This window comes from Alternaria ethzedia (genome assembly GCF_023757985.1).
Source record: "Alternaria ethzedia strain BMP 0044 chromosome Unknown scaffold_6, whole genome shotgun sequence".
In the NCBI taxonomy this organism is placed as follows: Eukaryota; Fungi; Ascomycota; class Dothideomycetes; order Pleosporales; family Pleosporaceae; genus Alternaria; species Alternaria ethzedia.
In genome coordinates, this window is record NW_026056199.1 from 711,162 (window position 1) to 729,475 (window position 18,314).

The following is an 18,314-nucleotide window of genomic DNA, read 5'->3' on the forward strand; positions in this document are numbered from 1 at the left end:
AGAAACTTTGTCGAAAACAAGCAGACGCAGGGTCTCATCATCCCGCGCTCGCGGATTGGCGGGCACAAGGGCTAGGGATGGTGCCCGCTCAGCCGTTGGCGATCGATGACCACATCGGGCGAGCTTCGAGAAGTGATGGGCAGTTTCAATGACCAGCAGGTTGTCGACTAAGACGTCAGGGAAAGGATATTCATTGGGGACATATTGCTTCGCAAAAATAGAAGCGCAAAGCAGGAGTTCTGCACGGCAGTCGTTTGGGATGGATGGTGAGGGAAGGGATGGTGAGGAGACTTCGGAGAGATGATGTCATGGACCCTCGTAAGCGATGAAATAGCATTCGTTCGGACCGACGGAGATGGACGCAATACGAATGCGACTGCAAGGACACAGTATTCCCCATGGCATGAGAATGCAAAATATGGAAGAAGAACTCGGGTTGTGGCATAGAAGGATACAGAAGCCTCGGGTGGCAGGGCGCCGGCTTAGAAATGTGGCTAGTAACTTCGACGCGCGAATGAACGGTCCAGATCGCCTCGCGGCCGCCGGAACAGTTACATTGTCCGTGCATACGATAGGGCTGCACTGCCACATGGTGATGCGATGGACCCTGCATTTGTGTCCTTCTCCACCGATCTTACCCGTTCGAGGCCGTCGATGCGATGCCACGTTGGTTTTAGGGCTGCATTGCAACTCCACAGGATGCTTGCAGCACGTTGCATATGCCGTTTATTCAGCAGGGAGAGTCTCAGTGAAGAGTTTTCCTTGTGCAACCTTGGCTGTACTCGACCTGTGGCTGTCGGGATGTTGCACGGCAGTGCCGTTGTTGAGTAGAGGATGCTGCCAGTGCCGAAGCGGAAGTGGAGGTTCCACCTGCAGGATAGACGGTATCTGAGCTGACATCGGATGCTAGTAGTATCGCAGCTGGTAGGTGCACATCCCAGTTTATTGGTTCGTGGATCGATCTCCAGTTTCAGCATCTCTTGAAGAGATGTGCATTGTGCTAGCCAGCAGAGTGGTCCTCGGGAGCCGTTTGGCCACCAGATCCAGCTATCAATAGTACAGAGTATGGGGTAGGCTATTGACGGTTATCTCCAAACGATACCGCGTGGCCTCGCGTCCAATACACGCGAGCTGAAAGCAGTATCATATCACGGTCTTGGGCCCAGTAACTCAAATGCCACAGGGCAGCTTTGAGTCACGCGTGAGGACATGTGACCACTGTAGACGCTGGCCGAGGTGTGGCTGGTGCCCGTCGCGTACTCCATCTGGTATTCGTAATCCACATGCGCTGTCGAGTAGGTTGTGCATGGAACGATGCTGCTCAGCCCGTCTTGGAGCATCGTAGTCCCAGCGAGCCTAAACGGCCAGCTGTTAGACCAGATACGGGCGTGTCACCATGGACAGACCTTTGGAATTGGTCCGTCGCACGATGCCCTACAAGCTACATGCCGACTGCACACTAGAGCGACTGGCACAGCGATGAGTAACGGTTCGGTTCGTAGGGCTCCGTTTCACGTGGAGAGCATGCCTGCAGAGATCGCCTAGATGGGCACAAGCGATTGCACAGTATTTTGGGAGCAAGTCATGGACGCTGGGGGAAGGCCTCTCGGCTGGTATCCGAAGGCATGTGGAAAATTCTGTATGGTAGACAGTCGTCTGCCGGGTTCTGCACAGCCTTCGGTCGGACAGGGCCCGCGGCGGCCGTATGCAGGGTGCGTGAGGGTGGTGTCGATCGCGCCGCTTTTGCGCGTTGGCGTCATGTTAGCGTAGACACCCCTGCAACGCCCAACATGGGTTGCGTCATAGGATGAGGTATGAAAGGAAACCGATTCCGCGTACTCAGCAGCCCAAGCCGTTTAAACTGTCGCTCAGCAATTTGCAATCTCTTACGACACACACATACACCTTAATCCCGACACTCCGAGCACAGCCGACGCAGACTCTGAATTCTTCCAACGTCTTCGACCGCGTGCTGCCCAGATCACCTCATCAAGTGGTCTTTCACTCAAATCGGCGAAGACTAACCGAGTCATCGGCCGGTAGCCCACTAGTATAAAGCAACTTGCCACCCGCGCTGGTCCCTTACTTTTCCTCCCGACCATTATGTTAGCGCTACCCACACAACGTCACCACCTTTCAACCATACCGTCACCACCGTCTTCACACTCTTCCTATCAACACCTGCCCCAGCAGTTTGCCGCACAACACCTCTACGACCAGAAGCTCCTCAACGACTACCTCGAGTCCCAGCAGCAGCAGTACGGCACTTCATCCAGCAGTGCACCCAACTCGTACATGACGAGCGCATACACCGACTTCGCGAACCCGGCCATCCGAATCCAGCAGTCGACACCCACACCGCAGCTTCCCCAGGGCTTCGCACAACCGCCTATGCTCTCGGCCAGCAACACCAGCACGGGACTTGAGTCCTGGAACTATGGTAACGTGCAGGGCCAATCGCTCCAGACACCACACCAGAACCAGAACCGCGGCCACCAGCGCGCATCGTCATCGTCTTCCGTAGGCTCAAGTGCCTCGCAATATCAGGCCGTTGGACCTTCCGCGGGCTACCAGTACGTCTCTCCCCCCGAATACCCGCCTTCGCACGAAGCTGCGTTGGCTTACTCATCGAACGTGGCTGACATATATCCAAGGCCGTTCCAGAACCATCTCCCTACACCCACACATACACCTACCCAGGACTCGTTCATGAGCGGAAACAACTTCAACAGCAATTACACACCAAACATGGACCACACCATGTCCGCACACATGTCGATGAAGCAAGCGCTCATGGAGCAGAGTGATGACGTACCAGACTACGCACACTCGGCCGGTCAATCAGTATCAAGCTACGGCCACGACTCTCCTGCCACGCCACACACTGCACAGGACGACATCGACTTCAAGATGCCTGCCAATGGTGAGAACCTCTGCAGGATAGACTCCTGGCTTTTCAATCAGTTTTGTACTTACGATGACCCAGACGCCCGCCCCATCCCCAAGTTCGAAAGGACCTACACCGACATTGCTGCCGACACTGGCTTCTATGAACCCAGTGCCTCCGCCCAGGCGGTGTCTTCCAAGCCAGCTCAGTCGTCTCTGCTGTCGCCATACCGCAGCAGCGACCAGAACGTTCAGCGTGCGCTCCAGGCAGCACAGTACGCTCGCTCACAGTCGCCAAGCAGCACTGCCTCAAGAAGTGACTCACCCTTCCGCAAGAGCTCACCCTACCGTCAGCCTAGCAACACGTTCAACTCGGCTATGAACACTGCTGTTGCGGCACGTGAGCAGACCCGCCAGGCTGATGCGGCTTACGCTATGAAGTCTCAGATGCAGCCCAGCGACGATTCTGAGCCAAAGACCATCTCGCCCAAGGACGCTCTATTAGACTACCGGGAATCCGATGAAGAATCCAAAGTTCCATTGTTCCCGGACAGTGGCGCTAGCGAGTACGACAGCCAATACACCGGTGGCGACCAATATAGGACTGCCACCCAATCCAGCTTTGACACTCCATCATCACAGTCTTACCGTCGCGACAGCTGGGTACCGCAACAGTTCTCACCAAACTTCTCCACTGCCTCCGCGCCATCATTACCACAGTCATCGAGCTTCACCTTCGCCACTCCATCAATACAGAACATGCACAGCATGCCTATGAACGCGCCATCTCAGTATCGATCAACACCCAACACTATGTCGTCGGGCGTCGACCAGACACCTGAGTTCCCTGCCCACCTGACTTCAATGGAGTCAAGTGCGAGCGAAGCTGAGCCACCAAGCGGCAGCCAGAACAGCGTCCTTTCAGACCGCTACATTACGAAGCCAACATCGACGGGCGCCGAGTCTGGTACCTACTCATGCACGTATCATGGCTGCTCCCAGCGTTTCGAGACCCCACAAAAGCTTCAGAAGCATAAGCGTGAGGGTCATCGAAGTGCCAATCTCAGCCAGGCTATGACGTCGGCGGCTATTTTGGAGCGCAATTCGCAGGCGGGACCCCACAAGTGTGAGCGCATCAACCCCACGACCGGCAAGCCCTGCAACACTGTATTTTCGCGGCCCTATGACCTCACCCGTCACGAGGACACGATACACAATGCGCGCAAGCAAAAGGTCCGCTGCGCACTCTGTGTCGAGGAGAAGACTTTTTCGCGCAACGACGCATTGACACGCCACATGCGTGTCGTGCATCCTGAGGTCGACTTCCCCGGAAAGCACCGCAGGCGCGGAGGTAACCACGACTGAGCATGACCCGATGGCATGCGCGGTCGTGTTCCGCGGAGGCCGTGCCTCTGCCGCGCTATCGCGCACCTTCCAGAACAGCCGCGACCGCTCCATGGCATGCACCTGATCATTTCACGGATCCAATGCGACGCACCAAGGCTCTCTCTGAGACCGGGCGATGTTGATACCCATGCCTCTTGCATTTGCGGTCACGCGGTCACATTGCATTCAGTTGTCGCTGGTCCGAACTGAATCACCCGGCGTTCTGGTCACTTTTCTTCGACTGTACAGTATTCTGCTTTGATTTTCCAGCACATTCCTACGGACATGACTTTGAGCGACGAACCAGCGGGCGCATGGTACGATGATTTGACGAAAGAGATGGCTTCTGTATGTGCAACAAAAAAGCGATGATTTCCATAGACGACTTCGCTGGCTCCAGTGGGCTTTGGTTTCGCCTGCGATTAGATTTCCTTACCTATTTTTCGATACACCCGGCTCCACTGGGAGCATTATTAATTTGTACAACACTTCACTATTCCTCAAATTGCGAAAGCCAGTTCTTCGTCTTTACATCGTACTCAGCAAAGTTTTGACCGCAAGAGGAGGGAAAACATAAGCGGATGTACTATATGCATTGTAGCTAGCAATGATACCCCAGATTAATATCAGCATCAAGTAATGTTCTATCTCAGCACCCAATATCTCTAGTGAACCCTCGTTCTTCTGTGACAGTTCTCCGGTGGTCGCCATGGCGTACATGTTCAGCTACCACCTGTTCGACATGCTATACCCAGCAACGGCGACGCCGGTCTCAACCAGAATGCCTCCCTCTGCCATCGCCCTACTGCAAGCATCGTACGTCTTCTTACACCACAGCATGAACAACACAAGCTGACACCACATCAAAGTCTCACACTCTAGATTCAGCCTCTCGACCCATGTGCAACCTCATCGGCTCTGCATACCACAAACAAAAGCACAAACGTCTGCACGGGCAGCAAGTAGTTCCCACACCCAGCACCTGTCAGCACCTTAATCCCCTGCCACCACCACCACATCAACCAAGCATACATCCGACTTTGTTCCCGCGGAGACGACTCTCCGACGCACAAATGCGGGCTGAAAAGCACATAAGCGGCAGAATGGGAGCGCCGTGAGATCTGGACCCAGTAGATGCCGGTGCCGCCCGCGTCGGCCACGCTAGTGGGGTGCAGTAACACAGCCCTCAGCCTCTTTCTTATTTTTTTTCGAGTATGCATCTCCTATCAAACCTCGAGGAAGAATTTTCGGGTCATTCTAGAAGCCTTTTTTTTTTTCTTGGGTAGATGTGTTGCACAAGGGTTTGGCATTTCAAAGCAAAAGAACAGTGGGAAATCGGACCGAGGCTCGGGGATAGCGATGAATGCGTCTATCTACAATGTAGTATGTGCGTGTGCCTAGATAGACTCCCTGCTCCTACTCCTGTGTAAGGATGCAAGTAAATGCATCTATGATTCCATGGTTGCGTGACAAACACCACCCGTCACCGTCAAAAGAAGAAGGAAAATGTGGATAGAGCAAGTATTACAATGGTATCATAACCCGGCACCAACCATTTTCAACCCCCCGGCAGAACCAAATTCATCAGCTTGCATATACAGACCACATGGTTTGACATGAATATGAATGGCGTGGTTCCCATTCCGCTCGGTACACTTTCACCGAGCAGACGTGACCCAACGCATGTGGGCTCCACCGAAAAACGTCGGATCTGGGCCTTGCCTACCACGAACGACGAGGTGCAGTGCGTCCGGGCCCTGGCTTGTGGGTGCGTGTGTACCACAGTGATTCGACCTATCGGAATTGCGCTGGAGAGTTATGTGGGACGCACGTTAGGTGGGTTTTTGGCGTGCTGGGGGAACCGGCCGATGCGGTTGGACTGCAGGACGTCATGTAGGGCTGAGAAGGGCGCTGGGGATCGCGCAGAAGCGATTTGGTAGTAGTATCGATAGTAACGGCTTTGACGGCAGGAACGAACTTCACACATTTCTCGCTGGTGCGGCTGTAGAGTTCGCATGGCTTGTTTCAGAAAACCAAGGTCCGCGTTATTGTTGGCGCTGGCGTTGGTGTTGGTTGGACCTGACAAGATACTACGGCTGTTGACGTCGTCTGTGTGTTTAGAGTTCTGGGGAAATCCGGTTCGGGACCTGTCGACGTCAGAGTGTCAGATTGCGAGGAACATCTTTGACGGAAATGGTTCATGCGTCCAAGACGTGTGTGCCGCGGAAGGTTTTACTCGCCCTGGAAAGAAGGTGTCATTGTTCTTACGCTAGAAGATCGTCACGTCCATGGGTACGTGGGTTAAGCGGTGACCCTTTCAAGGTTTGTTCGGCTCCACGCGCATGACGCCCGTTATCCACTGTTTGGCTTTGACTACATCCGATGTTCCGCGGAGCGTGCTGCATGTTGTTTTGGGTAAATATCTCGTTGCGAGTTTATGCGCGAGGGTTATATGGTGTGAAGTCATCAGAAGGGAATTGTCGCGTCAGTGTTTACTGATCATGATGCGCTGCTTGTTCATGGTCGTGAACGATTGGTTCGAGTTGTTATTATGGATGCGCGCGTGCATGATTATTCCGCGGTGCAGATATATTGCACGCATGTAGTTTGACGGAAGACGTTTGGAGATCTGAATGAGTGATACTGGACTGCGATTGTGAGCCTTCTGAGCTGTAACAAATGTGCCGCCTATTCCCAGATATTCGGGTCTTTAACAACGAGGTCATTAAGGCTTTATGCAAGATGCGCTTTCGTTTGGATGGGCTATAGCATGGGGGTCACTTACTGGAAAGCTAGTCCTACATATTGCTACTTCGCGGTTTCAAGATGGTCGTTAAAATACATACTGAGTAACCCATCATTGACATATGCAAAGGCTGAGTATATACCATACAAGGTGTGTGCTACTGACTTATCGTCTACAGGTCCAACAGCGGTATCTCAGGATCGATAACATGAATATACATCTACTGGTTTCCCAGAAGTGATTTCCCAGAATGACATTGCAGGTTAAGCATAACCACATTGCAGCACACATGAGAGCGAGCTCTTATCCGCGTCTTCTAGATATGGGGTAACAGGTCCGACCATTCCACACTACGGTAGCTACTTGCAGGAAGTGCTCTGAGTCCAGCAAATCCTTCCACAATGATGAAGGTTCTTGCGAGACCGTATGCTCCCATATGAAACATAACGAGCAGGTACTGAAAGAAAGGGTGTATCTGATCGATAAACTCTGTCACAGTGTTGGTTTGCGGGATACCTGCCCACCGACAGAGGTTAGGTAATTGCCAAGTGATCAAGAGCCAAAGAATGCCAAAGGTAAAGCCAACTGCGAAGAGAACAACGCATGCACCACGCGAGAGATCTCGTTCTAACACTGTGGGGAAGTGGAAATTCCACGCAAAAAAGTGTATGCCAATGAATGAGAATGCCAAAGCGGAAGCAACCAGCCCTTCGGATATGACAACCTTTCCAGGATTCATACGTGCGGTATTCTTGAATCGTGTTATTGGTACATGCTTGGCATCGTTACCGAGGCGGAACAAGTGCTCAAATCCCCACACGATGGGATCGAGTACCTGCAAGGGATCTGAAGGTGGGTTGGCAAAATCGAGCGGAGTTTGCTTGAAAGGCTGCTTGGCTGCAACTGGGTCCGCCAACGCCAATACATCAGCCAGTCTAAGTGATCCCACGAGTTTCAGCGTCACCGGCGTATCAACATCCAATGGCTTGTGAAACAAATAGTAATGTGTTGGGAACGTGCAAAGCACGATGGCAACCACATCTAGCTCGAGCATGGAAATCGCCAAGTGTTGCGCGGCGCGACCAATGCATTGAAGGGCGAACCAGAGTACCTGGACTGAGGTAAGGATACGGACAAAAGCGTCGGCCTTGTTCTTGTCCTTGATGGCGTCGCGGTGAATCTTGGGAAAATCGACGAAGCCGTGCTCTACGAGATAATGAACCTGATGGGCGTTGACAGGGAAGCGGGGGTAATCTGGAGGTTCCAGTACGAAACCCCCCATGTCGGCAAAAAAGGCGTGCGTTATAGTCCAGTCAGTGTATCCGGACTTATGGAACCTGGATACCGAATGCCGTGCGGACAGGTATTGAACCTGGGCGAATGATGCAAGGAGCTCCGGGAAGAAGATGGTAAAGGCAACCCACGGTAGCTTCGTTGACATGTAAGATCGGAAGTCGTTCTTGTCGGGTACGTTCAGGAATAAAGAAGACCAGCTGCACAAGAAGACAGTGACAATGCAGCTCCAAAGGATGTCGATTGTTCCGCGTTCATTTGGCGAGCTAACCCAGCCGTGAACCAGTGTCGTGTTCATCTGGTATAGCGACGTATGTGCGGATCTCTGAATCTCGGGGTAATATGAATGATGGGATCTATTGCCCGAGAAGCCTCTTTATGGCCCTCGTTATCATCAACGTCGGGCTAATTTTAGAAGATGGTGCCCTCTTAACAGCATTCACTTGGCAGAGGTGTCTCATTGTTGTACAGATCGGTCAAACCGCAGTACCTCTGCATCATGAACCATCCGATATGGCTAAGTGAACTGATCTGAGTCTGGGATTGACAGCCACGCGATAATCACCAGATTGTCTGATTAGTTGCGATGAGGAAGGAGCAAGGCTGAACCGCGCGAGGCTGTGTGGGGGCGGAGATGGCGGGACTTGCAGCAGATGAAGGGCGGAAAGATGAGCTAGGAGAGGCCGCTCTGCCAATACCTTAGGGGCTGGATCGCTGGTAGTGGTTAGCTTTGGTATTGGTAACATGCTGGGGTTGGATCAGACAGTTAGCATGCTGATACCTTACCGCAGAGGATGTTTCGGTTCTAGACATAATGACAGTATGTCCACATCGGTACTGAACAATTTGCCGGGCGTGATTCATCTGTCGGTGCTGAATGGGTTGCCGGTATGGTAAACACATGAGCGGTGGGAAGTGACGGGGCTGATACATTTGACGAGCGTGGACGTTTGACGGGGTTGAATAGCTTGCCGGTATGATAAACATGCCGCGCGTGAATGTGTCGTTGCTGAATAGGCTGTCAGTATAGCAAGTTGCCGCGCGTGATTAATCTGCCGGTGCTGAATGGTTTGCCGGTATGGTAAAGATGCCGGGCGTGAACACTTATCGATATGGCAAGATCTATCGGTATGGTAAACTGCCGGGCGTGAATCCTTTGCCGATATGGTAAACATGCCGCTGCTGAATACTTTGCCGGGCGTGAAGTTTGTCGTGCGTGAATGGACTGCCGCGCGTGAATCACTATCGATAGCGAGCAATTTTGTCGGTATGGAAAGAACTGTCGGGCGTGAATCATTCGCCGGTATGGTAATCTCACCGTGCTGAATCAACTTAGCATTTCCAACTGCAAATGCTTGAATCAAGCATCCGCTCAGATACATGACCAGGAGACAAAGACGCAATCGCCCATCTCTGGAGATACACTTAGCGTAATGCCATGCTTCATTCAAATACACAAACGCTAACCCACCAACCCGTTATCGCAACGCCATATCCTACAGCTCACATACAAGAGCGTTTCACCGAGCCAGGTAAAGTATGCCTTTTGTTCCCTATCTCCTGTCATATCATCGCGCCCGCCGGAAACGAAACAAGTTGTGTGTAATCGACGGCGATTCTAGGTAAGCTTCTGCTTGATGAAGAAAGCTCGCAAATGCGATAGTTGCCAGACGCATGTCACACCCAGAATAACGAGTTGGATGAGTGTCCAGCGGACGACGCGCGAGTTGGTGTGTTCTGACTGGTCGCGGAATTCGGCCTCGCGTTCCTGCAACAGATGTTAGCCGGTGTCTTCCTATTGTTTTCCCAGGGATGAGTAGACGCCAAACATACTCTCTGGAAGACCTGTTCCCTCCTGACGTCCTGCAACCTCGAGTTCAAGTCCTTGACTTTCTGCACCAGCGTCTGGACCTTGTCCTTGTCCGTGCTCTCGATCCTGCTTGTCTCTCCGATCGCCATGTCCAGCGTAAACTTGACGGTGCCGTGTACGCCTGAGCTCAACCAGCCACCGCCGCTGCTGGGTACGTTTTGGGGTGTCACACAGATCCTATGTTGACCGCTGTCGGCAGCGCTGAAGGTGAAGCGTCCGTTCGAGCTACCCCGTTGGGCAACGATGCGGTGGTTGTTGTCGAAGGTCTCCTCCACGGTGACGAAGACGCCGACGTCGGGCTTGGTTTGGTAGGTCTTGGTTGCGTCGTCCCATGCTTCGGCGTGGTAGTGGCCTGGTGTTTGTTAGCTGTGGGTTCTTCCGCTGACTCTACGACATTTCTGGGCCGAGAGACTCAATCATGAGGAAGTGCCGTACCAACAACCAGCGTGTCCTTGGGCAATTCCTCGTAGAAGCACTTCTGGACCGCTCCGTCCATGAAGAAGTGCAGCGCTTGTGACGGCACCGCCAGCGCGGCTGCGAGCAGTAGTGTTGGTTTCCACATATCTGCGATCTTAATCCCGCGCGGAGGACTGATTGTAGCGCGGAGTTTGAGTGGTGGGTGAGCTGGTCACTTGGGAATCTTGAAGCTCGTATGCTCGAGATCGCGAAACTCCAGGTGTACGTTCCGAAAGCGGTTAGACCTCCGACACGTGCCCGCGTCGCTCCCTCCCGGGCGTCTTGAGACCACAGCACCGCGACTTCACTCGCACTTCTCTACTATCCTCCCTTTCGATGCTCAAGGCTTCAACAGAGCTGTCAGGTTATGGCGATACATGAATTCCGGAAACTCGACACGACAACTGTAAAGGGCTGCTGCAGTTGCTGATGGCAGACCAAAGTACTGTCGTCGTAGTGTGAAGAGAATATAGTATGCTACTACATACGGGTGGATAGATGCGAGCTCACGTAAGACTATCTTCATTCATCCAGTCGAGTCAGCGGCGATTATACCAGGAGTCGACTCAATCCAGACACCTCCGAGGCCAACCCCGCAACTACAACATATAACCTAGGTAAACAGATCGTGTTCATATTTCCAGCCGCATCGACCAAACTCTTCTCTTTTCGCAGTATTTCAATCTCTTTATTCAAAGACACACAACCTGATCTCTTTGAATCCGCTATCTTCACAAAATTGCACCTATCACCAAGCACACCGACAACCCTCTATCAAGCCGTGGATCAGCCAAATCCACATCAACCCAACAATGACACTCTTCACGCCCTCCCCCTCCGCCCTCAAAACCCTCTCCAGCACCCCAAAAACCATCCTCATAACCGGCGGCTCCTCCGGCATCGGTCTCGCAACAGCAACCCTCCTCTCATCCCTAAACCCATCCCACAACCTCATCCTGCTCGATCTCCAACCCCCACCTCCATCTTTCAAGCACGCACCTTCCAACCTGCTCACCCACACCTGCGACATCACCTCCTGGCCCTCGCAACGCGCCGGTTTCGCCGCAGGCTACGCGCGCTTCGGCCGTATAGACTGTGTATTCGTCAACGCAGGGATAGCCGAACACGGCGACCAATTCTTCAACGACGCGCTGGATGATGATGGTGAACTGGCGGAACCAGATCACCGAACGCTGACGCTGGACATGAATGCCGCGGCTGCGACGACTAAACTCGCCATCTACTACCTGCGGAAAAACGGGGCCGAGGGCGGTTCAATTGTGTTGACAGCGAGTTTAGCAGGGTATCTAGCTTCAGCGGGTGCGCCGTTGTATTCTGCGGCGAAACATGGGGTGGTGGGCTTGATGAGGGCGTTGAAGCAGGAATGTGCGAAACTGGGGCTTAGCATTTCGGTTGTTGCGCCTGCGATTACGGTTACGCCTATCTTGATGGCGAATAACACTAAGTTGGCTATGCAGCCTGATGTGTACGCGAAGCAGATGGCGGAGGCAGGTGTGCCGATCAATCGACCTGAAGCCGTGGCGCTGGCGGTGTGTTGGTTGTTCAATGAGGGCAGCAAGGCGAATGGTGCGGGCGTGTTTATCCAAGCGGATCGATTTGCGGATTTGGAGACAGGTTTGGCGAAGAGCAGGCAGGCGTGGATGGGTAAAGAGATGTTGGATCTGTTTCGTGGGGGAAGAAACGCGCCGTTGTTTGCAAGGCTGGAACAGGATGAGGTCAAGGCGAAGATATAAGTAGTTCCATGAGGTAGGATGTTGTACATTCTGCGTTATGCAGTGGATAGTGATGCATCGTAGCTAACAATACCAACAGGGTTGTCCCAGTCCCTATCCATATCCATATCCGTATCATATTCCCAATGACGAATGTTTTCCCATCTTCTTGCCAATCCAATCCCAACGCCATCGCTATGCTATCAAAAGCAGAAGTCAAAAGTAGAAACCACCCTCCTAGTCAAAGCCAGCCCCATCATTTCCTCGCCCGTTTGCTACTGACTTCACTGCCTTGAGAAAAGACACTGGCGCTCCTCTTATGGCTTTGTCCCGTCGCGCCTTGACTGGTCGCTCGAGACTGCTGTTTACTACTCTCATCTTCGCCTTCTGCATCCACGTCGCCGTCGTCTTCTTCGCCGTTGAAACCACCCTCGTCTTCCTCGCCTTCGGCGTCATCGTCGGGGTTATCAGCGTCGTTGTTGTCTTCGCGGTCGTCCCTATCGGCTTCGGCATCATCGCCGTAGTTTTTATTGACGTCATCTTCGTCTTCCTCGTCGTCGTTCTCCCCGTCGGCGTCGTCCTCCCCACCGGGTGTTTGTTGTTGTGAATCGGGGACTTCTTGTTTTGGTTGTCCTTCGCCCCCTTCACCGCCGCCGTCTCGTCGAGCCTTCATGGCTAGCAAGACCTTGCACTCCCCCTCCTCCTTCTCTCGGACCTTACGCACGTCGAGTAGCTTGCTAACTTTTGATACAAGATTCTCAAAGACTTCGCCGACCTTACTCGTTGGTATGCTGACAATGTCACTAACGCCCAACGCCGCGAGCATTTGGCCGATCTTTTGAGTCTGGACGTTGCTCTTTGCTTGTCGCATCTTGAGCAGCTTGTCCGAGCCAAATGTGACACCCGAGGTAAGTCTCTCGTGTGTTGAGACGTTGAAACGGTGTTCTTGATGTGGAGAGAGGTGCTTGACAGGCGTCTGGGCGGTAGGTTGTTGATTCTGTGCCATACTTTGCCGCCGATTCGCTGCCGAGAGCTGTTGCTGTGCTGAACCAGGAGTGTGTACCATGTCGTTGGCGGAGAGGCTGAGTCTACCAGGTCCTGTTCCACCGCCAGATGCACGTTTCTTACTACGATCCTGCTGGAACAGCTGTTGGAAGAGGGCCTGGAGGGCTTGTGATGATGTAAAGGCTTGTAGACCTGCGGAGACGGCCTGGTTCTGCGGCGGTGCGTCCAGTCGTGCCCGGAGTTCTTCGCGCTCGGCATCGAGCCGGTTGGCTGCCATGTTGATGCGCTGGAGCTCGGTGAGCAAGAACTCCTCCTCTTTGACCTCGTCCATTGTGCGATTGATGAGCGCCGTGGCCAACATCTTTCGATTCCGCTCCATAACCGGATCGAACTTTGTGAGCATCTCGTACAGGCTGTATTGGTCGGCGTCCATGGAGACTTCTGGTATGCGCTGCTTCATGAGCTTGGCTGAGATATCGTAGAAGCGTGCTTTCAGGTCCTCTAGGGACCGCTTCTTCGACGGCGCAAAGGGCATGGTGGCTAGCGCTTGGTCCTCGCTGTTTGCAGGCTCCGACGGGCGTGGTTGTGTCGGCTTGTAGTCGTAGCGATCCCATATCACAGGCCAGCGATACGAGTAGTCTTTTACTACTTCGAATAAGTAGTCTGTCTCCTCGCGACTCCAGTCATCGCTCCGCAGGTACTGGTTGTATTCCTCGTCTGTGAAGCCCGGCATGTCTACTTTGATGTCGTACTTGGCGTAGTCGGCGCACGTCTCGATGTAGTTGTCGGCGGTGTCGCTTTCCTGCATCGGCGCGTCGTCGGCTTCCTGCACGGGTGGTGCGGTCGTGGGCTTGCGCCGCCAGTGCTTGAGGACGAGGCCATCGTTGCGCGCCGGATTCATAAACGGCTGCTGTACCCTAGAAGCGCGAATTAGCCAATCCTCCGCAGTGCGTCGCGCGTACATACCATCTCTTTGCAGGGCCAGTGCTCTGTCTCTTCGCCCGATACGCCTTCTTCTCCTCGTAGACGGCGACAGGCGGCGGCCGTTCGCCATATAGCGCAGCAACCTCGCGCGCAACACCCTCTGGTCGAATGAGAGTCAGTCTCGACCTTTTGACGATTTCCCAAGGAAAGACGTAAGGACTGCCAAACGTACGTATCTTCCTGCTCCCTCCTGCAGGCTTTGAGCGCTTCTGAGTCTGCGCTGCCACGGCTGCTGGACCTACTGCCTTTGGCGCATCACCGCCGGCAGCAGGCAGCCCGAGCATATCGCGCACATCGCGTCCCGACGCCATCGCAACTTTCGCAAGGCGCCGCTGATCGATGAGCCGGTAGTAGGAGAGGGTGCGGGTGATGGAATCGCAGGGCCCCGGGGTGGACGAGCTTAATTTCGTTGTTGGGAAGTCGCGTTGGACCCTGCGCGGGTACCTCACGTGTGGGAATATTGGAATGGCGAAGGAAAAAGTCAAAATGGGCGGATACCTAAATCCAAAAGAATGCGCAAGGGTTTTCGAAGAGATTCAAGTGCAAATCAAGCTACAAGTCAAGTTCTTGCGCTATAGGCACGCACAGCTATGGAGTCATGGATTGCCGCTGTTACGGCACCTTCCAATCGCATACGCAAAGAGGCCATAGCTCCCTGGTGCCCTCCCATGACCGACCCCTCAGATCGCCGCTACCAAGAATGCCAGACAGACATCCATGGATCATCAATGATGTTGACCATGGCAAACGTCACTACTGGACAAAGATGAAATTGGTGTAGTAAGTGCGTCTATTCGCCCGACTACTCTACCTGAACTAGAACGAGATCCGTCTGTCGCCCTGTACACGCGATGGGCCGTCAGAAGAGACTCCTTTACATGCTATATTTTCCTCGTGCCAAAATGAATAATGAAAATGAGATGTCACAAGTGCGAGCCTCCCCAAGCACACCGCAACGCCGCAAGCGCCCAATGGAAAATCGCTCCCACACTACTGCCAGCTGATGTAGTCTCGCAACGCGGGAGCGCAGAGGTGAAGGAGAGGGTGGTGATGATGTTTTTCGGCGCTGATGAGGAATCCAGGCTGGTGTGGGAGGCGGTTCGGTCGCTCGGTCGTAACTATTACCGTGGAAGGAGATTTTCGATCCCGTCTATCAATCATTACAAGATACCTATACAGGAAGAAAACGTGACCGGGAACACTATCGCTCAAAGAACGGACTCCAGGATGCAACGCAAAGGGAAGGAAACCAAGCTTGGCGACCGCGATTACTACTTGCTGGCGCCGCAGCACAGGGCATTCGCCAGTTTTTGCATGAAGCTGGGCTTTTCGGGACTCTGTCGCGTCGGTTGCGGGTTCGGACTGCTGGCAGGCGCAGCACGGTTGTTCTGTGCCAGGTTGGGCTGGCTGTGTTGGAATTGGGCCTGCGTCGAGGCACCCTCGGGCGGCGCAAGCTCGCCCATGCTCTTCCGCTTGATTTGCGAATCACGGTTCATAGTCTCGCGTGGGCTCCTTCCGGGCTGAGCGCGGGTCGCGCCAGGCTTTGGCAGAGGCTCGTTGAGACGGTGGTGGTCGATAGGCAGGTGGGTCTTTTGTTGCCTGTGTTGCTGGCCTTGCATGTTCACAGCCATGGATGAGTTGGGGTTGGCGTTGGAGTGGTGCATCGCCTGCGCAGCCGATGGGTGCGACTTGAGGACCTCCCAGCCCTTGCCGTTGTTCAGCTTCATCCAGTCGTACTCGCCGTCCTCGACCTCTCCGGTGCTCTTGAGAGCCTGAGTGAACAGCTCCCGTAGGTAGTCGTAGTCGGGTGTGTCCTCGAAGCCAAGGTTACGCACGTAGCTGAGGTACTTGTTGAATTCCTCTGCGCATTGTTAGTAGTGATAGAATTAGTGAGTACAGCCAACGTACCAGGGAAGCCATCGCACAGATCCTTTATGGGGGTGGTCTGCTTCTTCTCGCCAATCTTCTCGTACTTCTGCTTGTTGGTGGCAGCCTTGAGACCTTGCCATGGCAGTCCACCGCGCAGGAAGTACATGAAGACGTGACCGAGCGCCTCGAGATCGTCGCGACGGGATTGTTCGCGCCCGAGATGGGTGTTGATGCTCATGTATCGAGCGGTACCGGAGAGAGACTTGCGTTCCCTGTACGGGATGTGCTGCTTCGTCTTGGGGTCACGGTACTGCTTCGCCATACCGAAGTCGACGACGTGGATGACATTGGCGCTCTTTGAGCCAGGGCGGCCGATGAGGAAGTTGTCGGGCTTGATGTCGCGGTAGATGAGGTTCTTCTCGTGGATGGTCTGAACCCGTGACAGCTAGATGAGGTGTAAGCAGAGGAGAGTGCAATGATGCTGTCGGAACGTACCATCTGCTTGGCTACCATGACGACCGTCTTGATGGAGAACTTCCTGTTGCAGTGGTCGAACAGGTCCTCCAAGCTCGGGCCGAGGAGGTCGATGACCAGAATGTTGTGTAGGCCCTCCTGGCCGAAATAATAGACATTAGGGATCCCGGCTGCAGATGGTTAGCCACCTAGTCGAGGTGCATACATGCGTTGATATACAGGGTGGTGTCGATCACGAGCACCAAAACAAGCGGTAAAGGGGAAGCGAGGTCGGTACTTACGGCAGCCCACGAGGATCTTGTATGTGCGGTACTCATCGCGCAATTGAGGAGCGTCGCTCTTGCGCGGCTCGAATTTGATGGCGACCTGCTGCTGGTTGAGTAGGTTGGTGCCCTCGAAGATGACGCCGAAGCTGCCCTCGCCAATCTTCTTGCCGACGCGGTAGTGCACGCCGACGACGTTGGAGCTCGTGCTGCCGCTCGCCATGGTGTCGATGGAGTCCGGATAACGGAGGGAGGGAGAAGGGAGGTGGACGGGAGTGGCAGAGAGGTGCGTGGCTTGGTGGTTGTGACAGCAGCGAGACAGGGCCGCAGCCGTAGGCCGGGAACGAGGCTATGCAACCGGCGAACGCGACTCGGCGTTGCTGAGACGGCGGGTCGAGGGCGAGGCGGGAGCGACCTGTGGTGCTGCAACGAGCAGCGTGCGAGGGGACGGGGAGGTCAGAGGAAGGCACGTAGGACAGGCACGTATAGTGAAGAAAGAGCGACCGACTCTCGACGCGGAAAAGACGTGGAGAAGGGGAAGGAGCGACTGGGCATGGGGCGTGCACTAGCAACCTATCAACCGACCCTTCGCTAGACTCTTAGTAGCACCCAATTCACTGAGAGCACGGGACTGCCACCGTGAGCTATTTACACCCGCCTGCATAGAGACGGAAGTGCACGCTGGCCGTCGTCGTGGGCGCGGGCGTGGGCAGCCCGATGCAGCGGCTCAATTCTGGCTTTCATGCATTCCGCAGCCCATCCCAGGTTGCTCGCGGCGCAGCCGTCCTTTCCCCACTGAGCTGTCACTTTGTTGTTGTACCTGCAGCACAGTCCACACCAGAACTAGCATCCTCCGAGCAAAAGCAGCCCTGGGACGCCCTCGGAAATTCGACGCATCCTTTCCCAGCCAACAAGCGCGCCCGCGCGAAGGGAAGCCTGGTCAGCGGATTCGCGACGGCAATCAGCAGGGTGAAGACTCTGTCCTCCGTCATCGCCATCGACATCGACATCTCCATCGCCATCGCCGTCGCAGCTCGACGATCTTTGCTGCTGTAGAGCCGCAACAGTACCGGCACGGCTAGCACGTATTGGCCGGTCGTGTGTCCTGTCCAGCCTCACCGCTGCTGTGCCTCATGCTGTTCATGCATGCCGCCTACGTCAAGTCGGTGGCTTCGCCTCACGGCATGGCCAACGGTTTTGGTGCGACAAGAAAGAAGCAAAGGTAGTCCTCTTGACATGTACTCCATCGACATCTCCCGCCTCTCATCTCAACGCGCAGCACCACTTTTTCACAACCCGGCCTCAAGTCACCCAACGGCTGTTACCGAGTCAGGTCATTGGTGCGCGTC

At 54.3% G+C, this 18,314-nt stretch overlaps 6 protein-coding genes across 6 annotated transcripts; 2 read left to right on the top strand and 4 right to left on the bottom strand.

Annotated features, from left to right (window-relative positions):
• Window positions 1-2,103: 2,103 nt before the first annotated feature.
• J4E87_003517 (uncharacterized protein) lies at window positions 2,104-4,251 on the top strand (the record flags this gene model as incomplete). The annotated part of the gene is made up of 1 exon (XM_049375144.1): window positions 2,104-4,251. The coding sequence occupies one exon, from the start codon at window positions 2,104-2,106 to the stop codon at window positions 4,249-4,251; it is 2,148 nt and encodes a 715-aa protein (XP_049235066.1).
• A 3,083-nt stretch (window positions 4,252-7,334) lies between these two features.
• On the bottom strand, window positions 7,335-8,609 carry J4E87_003518 (uncharacterized protein; the record flags this gene model as incomplete). The annotated part of the gene is made up of 1 exon (XM_049375145.1): window positions 7,335-8,609. One exon carries the CDS (start codon window positions 8,607-8,609, stop codon window positions 7,335-7,337), a length of 1,275 nt encoding a protein of 424 aa, XP_049235067.1.
• Window positions 8,610-9,929: 1,320 nt separating this feature from the next.
• J4E87_003519 (uncharacterized protein) lies at window positions 9,930-10,743 on the bottom strand (the record flags this gene model as incomplete). The annotated part of the gene is made up of 3 exons (XM_049375146.1): window positions 9,930-10,079; window positions 10,145-10,533; window positions 10,617-10,743. The coding sequence occupies 3 exons, from the start codon at window positions 10,741-10,743 to the stop codon at window positions 9,930-9,932; spliced, it is 666 nt and encodes a 221-aa protein (XP_049235068.1).
• A 706-nt stretch (window positions 10,744-11,449) lies between these two features.
• On the top strand, window positions 11,450-12,391 carry J4E87_003520 (uncharacterized protein; the record flags this gene model as incomplete). The annotated part of the gene is made up of 1 exon (XM_049375147.1): window positions 11,450-12,391. One exon carries the CDS (start codon window positions 11,450-11,452, stop codon window positions 12,389-12,391), a length of 942 nt encoding a protein of 313 aa, XP_049235069.1.
• A 235-nt stretch (window positions 12,392-12,626) lies between these two features.
• J4E87_003521 (uncharacterized protein) lies at window positions 12,627-14,670 on the bottom strand (the record flags this gene model as incomplete). The annotated part of the gene is made up of 2 exons (XM_049375148.1): window positions 12,627-14,292; window positions 14,342-14,670. The coding sequence occupies 2 exons, from the start codon at window positions 14,668-14,670 to the stop codon at window positions 12,627-12,629; spliced, it is 1,995 nt and encodes a 664-aa protein (XP_049235070.1).
• A 960-nt stretch (window positions 14,671-15,630) lies between these two features.
• On the bottom strand, window positions 15,631-17,188 carry CKI1 (bifunctional choline kinase/ethanolamine kinase cki1; the record flags this gene model as incomplete). Its single annotated transcript, XM_049375149.1, has 4 exons — window positions 15,631-16,220; window positions 16,268-16,673; window positions 16,724-16,872; window positions 16,984-17,188. 4 exons carry the CDS (start codon window positions 17,186-17,188, stop codon window positions 15,631-15,633), a joined length of 1,350 nt encoding a protein of 449 aa, XP_049235071.1.
• Between the last annotated feature and the right edge of the window lie 1,126 nt (window positions 17,189-18,314).